Here is a 9,279-nt window from a genome sequence, read left to right as displayed (position 1 = left end):
ACTTTCTCGTATTCTAAAGAATATGCCTCGTACTTGATTCTCATGTTTCTAGTATTCTTATGTTCAAGTACAACTTTGTGCCTAATCCAAAAAAACTTAAACTGATGGAGAAGAACTCACCTCTCCTCTACCTAAAGCATTAGCATTAACTACCTAACAATCTACAAAACAAGTATTGACAAACAAAAGCAAAATATTGTTATTAATTACAATGGTCAAATCAAGAATTATGTTAAGGGTGTTCAAGATTTGGTATATATGTAATTTTCCGTTAAATATGTAATATATTTTTTCATTATGTAAAATATAATATTTCGACGAAAGATGTTCAACTGATCACCCTTCCGTCTATGTGGCTCCGCAACTGGTTACTCAGGACCATACTTCATTATTAGTAGATTATTATTTGACCTAGTGCTTGATCAATACTAGGCTTGTGAACTTCAAAAAGGAAAAAAAAAAGGAATAAAAATGTTAGGACAAAGAATGTAGCAGTTTCTTGCAAGCATACATTTTCTTGAAAAAATATGTTTTGAAGTACATGTTATGGAGAAAGTAGAGCAGGTATTAAAATGTCAAATGCAAATCTTAAGTCTTAACTACTTTAAGTATTATCATATAGTTAACCATATAGTTGTACCTTAAATTTGATTGATTAGAGAAGCAAATGAACAATTAATTATATGTCAACATTACCTAATATCCACTCTAACCACTTCTTATTGGTTTAATTAACTGCATGTTTTGGTTCGCGAATTAGTATAAATACACGGTCACACTTAATCTCATAACAGGCTTAACATACAAATCATAACAGTAAATTTGATTTGAGTTAAAAAGGGAAATTAAAAATGAAGGCAGCATCAATTGAAGCTGGAGAAGGATCAAAAGCCAAAGTCCGTGGAGTTAACAGAGGAATCTCTGTATTTGATCTCGTTTTACGTATTGCTGCACTTGTTGGAACTTTAGCAAGTGCTGTTGCAATGGGTACTGCAGATCAAGCACTTTCCTTTAGTACACAGATTGTAAATTTTGAGGCTCAATATGATGATATCGACGCGTTTAAGTAAGCAAATTCCAACATTTTACTTCAAAAAAAACTTAATTTTTGTTGTTAGATTGTATTGAAATGTTAACTAACTCATTTTCCTTTTGTTTATGTGATAAAGGTTCTTTGTTATTGTGAATGCTATAGCTTGTGGATATCTTGCACTTTCTATCCCTATATCCATCTTTCACATTATTAGAAAAAGAGCAGGAAAGAGTAGAGTTTTGCTCATCTTTCTAGACGCGGTAATATATTAAATTTCTATACTATATAAACATAAAGTCAGTTCATATTTATACTTATTGCAAGCTTATGAAATTGTGCTGATATCTTTTTGTACTTTGAAACTTTTGAAGATAATGCTGGTTTTTATCACATCTGGAGCATCTGCAGCAGCCGCGATTGTGTATTTAGCACATAATGGGAATACTTCAACTAACTGGTTTTCGATATGTCAACAGTATACAGATTTCTGCCAGCGTTCTGCAGGATCACTCATTGGCTCTTTTGGTGCAATGGCATTGCTGGTTCTCCTTATTATTTTGTCCGCTATCGCGTTATCCAGGGGCTAAAGTGTTAAAAAAACTGGCTATACTTGCAATTGCTAGCCTTTGTGTTTCTGTTTGTGTGTATTGTGTTTTGCATTTTCATTAGTTGCTTTTCATTGTATTTTTCACAACATGAAACTTGTATCAAGATTGTCATTTATCCACATGAATATTCAAAAATGAAAAGATTTTCTGTTTTCTACTATGTTTTGTTCAGGAGTATTCATCTTCAAAATCTTAAGAACAATCCACATTTCAATAAGCAGAAACTGTTATTTACAATATAGATGGTCTCAGAAATGGCCATCAAAATTATATACTCATAGCCTTCAGTTTGCTAATTGAAGAAAGCCAAAGGAACCTTTTCCTTTTTCTTTTCTGAACAAACTAATGAACATGAAATGAGACTATTTCAACTGCTATTGTATATGATTTCAAGATTTCTTCACCTCTTAGTGAAGCAGTCTCATTACATTTGCTAATCCAAGAAGATTTTCGTACCATTCACTCACCTCTGATGTGCAAACTGTTGACACTAGGCAAGTAATGCCACCAATTCATCAATTGATTTCAGCGTCTTCTCATAGAAAACACGAGATTCGTATACCTTTGGAGTTCGAATATAGTAATCAAACTGCAAAAAAAAGGAAAATATATATCAAATACTCATAACACTGAATACCAGTCTTGGAAATCTTGAAAATTTTCTGTGATAAGGAAATAGGACAGTACCTCAGCCATGTTATCAGTCAGCTCATTGGCAGTTTTAACAAAAGCCTCTTTTCGGCTTTCAGGCACCCTGGACAAGGCATTCTTCATATCCTGCTTAAGATAAGCTGATTTAAGACGAATGTAAAACAAGACATACCTCCATGACATGGTTTCCAACATTTCTTTTATGCTATGTAGTCCATCTGCTGTTTGGCGAATTCGTGCTACTGCATCTTCAGGGGATAATCCGGGTTCAAAGAAATGTTCGATTAAAAATGATCGAACGCCCCAATTTTCAGCTAATACTAATGGGGTGGATTGTAGGCCTAGTCCCAATGAAGTGGCTAGAAATGTCGTGACAAGTTTTCGCCTGCACGAGAATTTGTCTTCATCAGCTGATAAGTTTGCTTGGATTTTGGGTAATGTCCTGAATTGTGTGTGGTGATTTTTGGTTATGGTGATTTTTGGATGTAACAAAGTTGCAGGATTTGTAAAGGTGCTCATGTTTGTGTAACTAAGTTAAGATTGTTGCTTTGAAATGTAATGTCAATAGCTGAGTTTTGGGTAAGTATTTTTGGTTGGATAATAATTGCTTCCCCTGAATCCAAAATGGACCTTAGCTTTTGGTGACTTGGCATTTCTTTATCCTCTTTATTTGTTTTTGAAGTGTGTCCTTTTCCTCCAACAGACTTGTGTTGGGTCAAATTCTCAAGAGGCTTCTGTTCTAGTTATGTACAGGCTAGTAGCTAATAATCGGCCCAATTTGGAGTTGTTAATTTTGGGCTGGCCTGTTTACTTTGAAACCAACCAAGAACACTAGCCTCATTTTGTAGCCTAGTAACTAATGGCCTACAAACATGTATACTTCTTGAAAAGAATTAACGTAGATATATAATATATATAATTCATGTATAATCAGTGTATAATATATGTATACTGATTAGAAAAAAGTAAACAATAAATTCAGACGGTTATTTGTATAAAGATCGCTTAATGAAAGATATATGTTGGACTTAGAATATTGTTAGAGGTATATTTGGTTTACAGTCTAGTATGCGAGGATTCTAATCAAGAAACTTTTATGAGATGAATCATATTGTGCGAAATGTTATGCGATGAATAATAATGCAAGAATTGCTATGTGATGAATAATAATAATTCACGGATTAATGTAGGGATTGCCTAATTTGTGCCACTTTTAGCTTTAGATACTCTCGTCCATATATTCCTAATACATGTAGACGTATCCCACATTCTATTGCTGTATTGCACATAAAATAATACATAACTTCAGTCTAAAATATCTTAAATTCTTGGAATTGTGAACACAAAGCTAACTAGCTATCTTTCATTGTTTCATCTCCGGGCGAAACCTCCAATTAGGAATATTTGGAATACTTCACCCTAAACCAAACCAAGAACTATCATTTTCCTGCAGAAAGAGAGAAAGCTAACTTAATTAGGCAGAGAAAATAGGTTCTTGATTGTGCAACTGACGCCCAAAAAAATCTTATGTCTTCTCCCACATACTTGGAGAGTTGAACTAATGATTAGACCAACTGCTTTATAGTAACACCTTTACAGCCATTCAGTGGGGCTATTCAAAGAACTTATAGAAAATGACAAATGAGAAATAAATTGATAATGATGCGAAACTTATCAAGAAAATTAAGGCAAAATACATAGTTAGTTGCAGACTTGCATCATGAACTTGTCTGAAAAATTCAGTTGCACACTAAAATTTTACGGACGTTCAATTAAGTACCCTAAATACGTTTGGAGTGAATTATTTTTCCTACTCCATGCATGGCTCCAGACCACTTCAAAACTTAGGGGTGTGAGGCATGTACGATCTAGTGAAGTCACGTCTTTAATACTATAAGTTTTTACGTAAAATATTTTGATAGTCAAATAATATAAATATTATGATATATTTAAGAGTATAGCGTAAAATTTAAAAATTTTAATTATAAATAAATATGATGACTTGTATAAGTTTATAACGTGTGGAATGTTAGCTGGAAGAGCAATGCGAGTATATGTCGTGAACGGCATTCAGAATGAAACTTGTTGACTGAGATAACTAAATGAATATTTGACCTGTGTATCTTGTTGTAGTTCACAAACTGTAATTTGACAGCTGATCAATACTTTTCCATTCTTCATCTTTTTTCAACACGTGGATGAACATCTCAGGCAAATCAACAAAAGATAGCAGTAATTCCCATGTTGTTGTGTTCATTAAGTTACCAGAAATGGAATGGTTTACTTGGGGTTTCCTTTCCCCTTTTGTATATTTGGCATGCACAGGTGAATATTATTATATATATGCGCGGTTGGTGAAAATAATCTTTACATTATCAATATAATTTAACTAATTATTACATCAAGCTATTTTCTATGTTTAGATTATTATATAAAGTCTGTCGTGGTAGATCAACTTAATTAATATGATTGTATCTATAATTATGAACGTTGAGTCTAGTTATGCAGGATTATAATGCATATACTCTTTAAGTTTTTATGCAGTGGAAAATAATGCATATGAAATGTTATGTGTTGATAATTAATAATGCAGAAGTTGCTATGTGATGTCTAATCATACATAAATAGATAATGTAGGGATTGCCTAATATTGGGCCATGCATTTCATTTTTAGCTTTAGATACTCTTATCTACGTATATTACTAATTCACGTATAAATTAATATATGGATTCACACAAGTTATGCCAAAATTAATGATACTAAAAAAAATATATGGATTCACACAAGTTATACCAAAATTAATAATACTAACTTGGTAAGTCTATAGAGTTGGCGAAGATCCTCCAGAAGTGGAGGGTCAATATAGCGTGTGTTCAGGAGACAAGGTGGGTAGGGTCGAGGGCGAGGGACGCAGACGGGTATAAACTTTGGTACTCAGGAGTGCAGAAAGGTAAGAATGCAGTAGGCATCTTGATGGATAGGGAACTTAGAGAGTCTGTGGTTGAGGTTAGACGAGTGAATGATAATTTGATGTTTATTAAGTTGGTGGTTGGAGAGTGCACCCTAAACGTCGTTAGCGCCTATGCGTCGCATGTGGGCCTAGATGAGGAGGTTAAACGGCGTTTCTGGGAGGGGTTAGATGAGATTGTGCGCCAGGTTCCGCCTGCTGAGAAGTTATTCATAGGAAGGAATTTCAATGGGCATATTGGGTCGACCGCAGGTGGTTATGGCGAGGTGCACGGAGGCTTCGGTTTTGGGGAGAGGAACGGAGGAGGTACATCGTTGTTGGACTTCGCTAAGGCTTTTGGATTGGTGATTGCGAACTCTAGCTTTCGGAAGAGGGAGGGGCATTTGGTTACTTTTCACAAAATGCGGTTGCGAAGACTCAGATTGACTATCTCCTCCTTAGGAGGTGTGATAGAGGATTGTGCAAGGATTACAAGGTGATTCCGGGTGAGATACTCACGACGCAGCATAGGCTCTTGGTGATGGATATTGATATTATGTTAAAGATGAGGAAAAGGCCTACTCGAGGAAGACCGAGAATCAGGTAGGGAGCCTTAACTAAGGATAAAGCCCAAGAGTTGGAAGGGCGATTGTCGGCTATGGGAGCTTGGATAAGCAGTGGTGACGCGAGCACTATGTGGTCAGCGACATCAGACTATATTAGGGAGGCTGCGAGAGAGGTGTTAGGGGTCTCGACGGGCGTCTCTGGTAGGCATAAAGGAGACTGGTGGTGGAATGAAGTGGTCCAAGGTAAAGTGAAAGCAAAGAGGGCGGCATACCTGAAGTTAGTGAGGAGCATAGGTGAGAAGGAGAGGCGAGCGTGTAAGGAGAGGTATAAGGCAGCTAGGAAGGAGGCTAAGCTGGCGGTCACGGAGGCTAAGACTGCGGCTTATGGTCGTATGTACGAGGAATTGGGGAAAAAAGGTAGGGAGAAGAAGTTATTCCAACTGGCCAAGTTGAGAGAGAGGAAGACTCGGGATTTGGACCGAGTGAGATGCATCAAAGACGAAGATGGTAGAGTATTGATGGAAGATGCCCAAATTAAAAGGAGATGGCAGACTTACTTTCATAAACTTTTGAATGAAGAAGGGGATCGGGATATTGTGCTAGGTGAATTGGAGCATTCCGAGAGTCATCGTGACTTTAGGTACTGCAAGCGTATCGAGGTTGAGGAGGTCGTGGGAGCTATGCATAAGATGAGTAGGGGCAGAGCGACCGGGCCAGACGAGATTCCGATAGAATTTTGGAAGTGTGTGGGGAGAGCAGGTTTGGAGTGGTTGACTAGGTTGTTTAATGTTATTTTTAAGACGAAGAGGCTGCCGGATGAGTGGAGGTGGAGTACGGTGGTTACATTGTATAAGAACAAAGGTGATATCCAGAGTTGTAACAATTATAGGGGTATCAAATTACTGAGTCATACCATGAAAGTGTGGGAGAGGGCGGTTGAAGCGAGGGTGAGGATAACAGTGTCTGTATTCGACAACCAGTTCGGGTTCATGCCGGGTCATTCGACTACAGAAGCTATACACCTTGTTATAAGGTTGGTGGAACTGTACAGAGAGAGGAAGAAGGATCTGCACATGGTGTTTATTGACCTAGAGAAAGCGTATGACAAGGTTCCTAGAGAAGTTCTCTGGAGATGCCTGGAGGCAAAAGGTGTGTCGGTTCCCTACATTATGGTGATTAAGGACATGTATGGTGGGATAAGACTCGGGTTAGGACAGTAGGAGGCGACTCTGAGCATTTTTCGGTTGTAATGGGGTTACACCAAGGTTCTGCGCTCTGTCCGTTCTTATTCGCCCTGGTGATGGACGCGTTAACACACCATATTTAAGGGGATGTGCCATGGTGCATGCTATTCGCCGATGGCATAGTTCTGATTGATGAGTCGCGAGCCGGTGTTAACGAAAGGTTGGAGGTTTGGAGACAGGCTATTGAGTCTAAGGGTTTCAAACTAAGCAGGACAAAAACAGAATACATGGAGTGTAAGTTCAGCGCTGAGCCAGGGGAAGTGGGCGTGGATGTGAGGCTTGATTCGCAGGTCACACACCGTATTGGGATATGATGGATGAAGTGGAAGTTAGCATCTGGAGTTCTGTGTGACAAGAGAGTGCCACCGATACTCAAAGGTAAGTTCTATAAAGCGGTGGTTAGACCGACCATGATGTATGGGGCTGAGTATTGGCCCGTTAAGATCTCACATATCCAGAAGATGAAAGTAGCAGAAATGAGAATGTTGCGGTGGATGTGCGTGCATACTAGGATAGATAAAATTAGGAATAATGATATTCAGGAGAAGGTGCACGTGACTCCCATTGATGACAAGATACGGGAAGCGAGGCTTAGATGGTTCGGACATGTTCAGAGGAGAAGCCCAGATGCTCCGGTACGGAGGTGTGAGCGGCTGGTTGTGGAGGGCACGAGAAGAGGTAGAGGGCGGCCTAAGAAGTATTGGGGAGAGGTGATCAGGCAGGATATGTTGAGGCTCCAGATTTCCGAGGACATGAAACTTGATAGGAAGATGTGGAGGTCGAGTATTAGGGTTGTAGGTTAGGAGGTAGTTGAGTCGTGCCTTACTTCGTACCATTGTGGGACTAGCCATGTAGGGTTTTTATTTAAGATAGCTAGTGGCAATGTTGTGTCTCACTATTTCGCTTTTCAGTACAAGTTCTATTTACTAGCTATCGCTTTTGCTTTGCATCTTTCTTCTATATTTCATGGTATTCCTATTTTCTTATGATTGTTGTGATACTAATATTGTCTCCCTTTGCTTTGCATCTTTCTTCTGGATTTCATGGTGTTCCTATTTTTTCTATGATTGTTGTGGTGATACTAATATTGTCTCTTTTTTGTCTTTTTGTTTTCTTGAGCCGAGGGTCTTTCGGAAACAACCTCTCTGCTCCTTCGGGGTAGGGGTAAGGTCTGCGTACACACTACCCTCCCCAGTCCCCATTAGTAAAATTTTACTGGGTTGTTGTTGTTGTTGTTGTTGTTGTAACTTCGTAACTCGCTCGATTCGCAGATTGGTCCGACTCGTAATTCACTTCTGACCCTGTGTTCGATAGCCCGATCACCGTAGTGATGTTAATTGTGGTTACATTCATAAGTAGCTTGGTCCATTTTTATTCCATTTCATATATGTCTGAGGATTTGCATATATAGCCCCTCGATTTATGTGTTATTTATCCGTTCCTACTTTTTTTTATGCCAATGTTGGTGACCGGAGATAACTCTTTTCAATTATTCCTGGGATAGGAGGGAGTAGGTCTTGCTTCATATTTGTTAATTCATTTCTGATTTACACGACTTAAGGCATATAAAACAGCTATAAAAGCTATGCTTGTCAATCGAGTAGGTGATTTTAGATTAACTTCTTGGATTTTGGGTTGTTTTACTTTATTTTAAACAGTAAACTTTTCAACCATTTTTGCTCGTGCTGGTACCCAAAAATTAGTATGAATCCGGTGACTATTGGTATGTTTAGTCAAATACTAACAATTTATCTCATTCAACAATCTTTTCAATGCCGTTCACGACATACTAAAATTGCTCCTCCAACTAACATTGAACACGTTCTCACAAGACAAAACTAATTTAGTAATTATCCTAAGGTCTGTTTTCCTTCTTCTTTCATTCTTTATTTGATTATTTTCTCGTCATTATCCATTCATTTCTCATCTGTCATTTTCTGCAAGTCCTATGATACTATGAATAGCCCCACTGTTTGTCTGTCAAGGTGTTATTACAAAGCAATTAGTGTATGTCACTATGTGGGAGAAGAGAGATTTCTTTTAATTAGTTGTCTTGCAAAACAGAATGTATATATAAGTCAAGTTAAATATAATTGTATACGGTCGAAATTAATTTCGGCTTTCGTACGTCTAATCGAGATGGAAATATAATGGATCGAAAAAAATCTTCATAATATCGAGATGGGATCCGAAGAAGGCACAAACGAGTTTCAAATTTCAGGTACAGGT

General features: G+C 37.9%; 2 protein-coding genes across 3 annotated transcripts; one reads left to right on the top strand and one right to left on the bottom strand.

The window, feature by feature from the left end:
- The first annotated feature begins 781 nt into the window (after positions 1-781).
- On the top strand, positions 782-1,798 carry LOC104100631 (casparian strip membrane protein 2). The gene is made up of 3 exons (XM_009607906.4): positions 782-1,066; positions 1,170-1,293; positions 1,405-1,798. Exons 1-3 carry the CDS (start codon positions 852-854, stop codon positions 1,618-1,620), a joined length of 555 nt encoding a protein of 184 aa, XP_009606201.1. The 5' UTR covers positions 782-851; the 3' UTR covers positions 1,621-1,798.
- A 20-nt stretch (positions 1,799-1,818) lies between these two features.
- Positions 1,819-2,933, bottom strand: LOC104100630 (photosynthetic NDH subunit of lumenal location 2, chloroplastic). Of its 2 annotated transcripts, XM_009607905.4 has the most exons (3): positions 2,465-2,933; positions 2,329-2,395; positions 1,819-2,230 (listed from the first exon to the last, which is right to left on the bottom strand). In XM_009607905.4, exons 1-3 carry the CDS (start codon positions 2,809-2,811, stop codon positions 2,132-2,134), a joined length of 513 nt encoding a protein of 170 aa, XP_009606200.1. In that variant the 5' UTR covers positions 2,812-2,933; the 3' UTR covers positions 1,819-2,131. The 2 variants fall into 2 exon arrangements, with proteins under 2 accessions (XP_009606200.1, XP_009606199.1); XM_009607904.4 differs by having other exon boundaries at positions 2,329-2,931.
- Between the last annotated feature and the right edge of the window lie 6,346 nt (positions 2,934-9,279).

Source organism: Nicotiana tomentosiformis, chromosome 10 (assembly GCF_000390325.3).
Source record: "Nicotiana tomentosiformis chromosome 10, ASM39032v3, whole genome shotgun sequence".
NCBI classification, from domain to species: domain Eukaryota; kingdom Viridiplantae; phylum Streptophyta; class Magnoliopsida; order Solanales; family Solanaceae; genus Nicotiana; species Nicotiana tomentosiformis.
The sequence above is the reverse complement of the archived record's forward strand: the minus strand, read 5'-3'. Positions and strand labels throughout refer to the sequence as shown.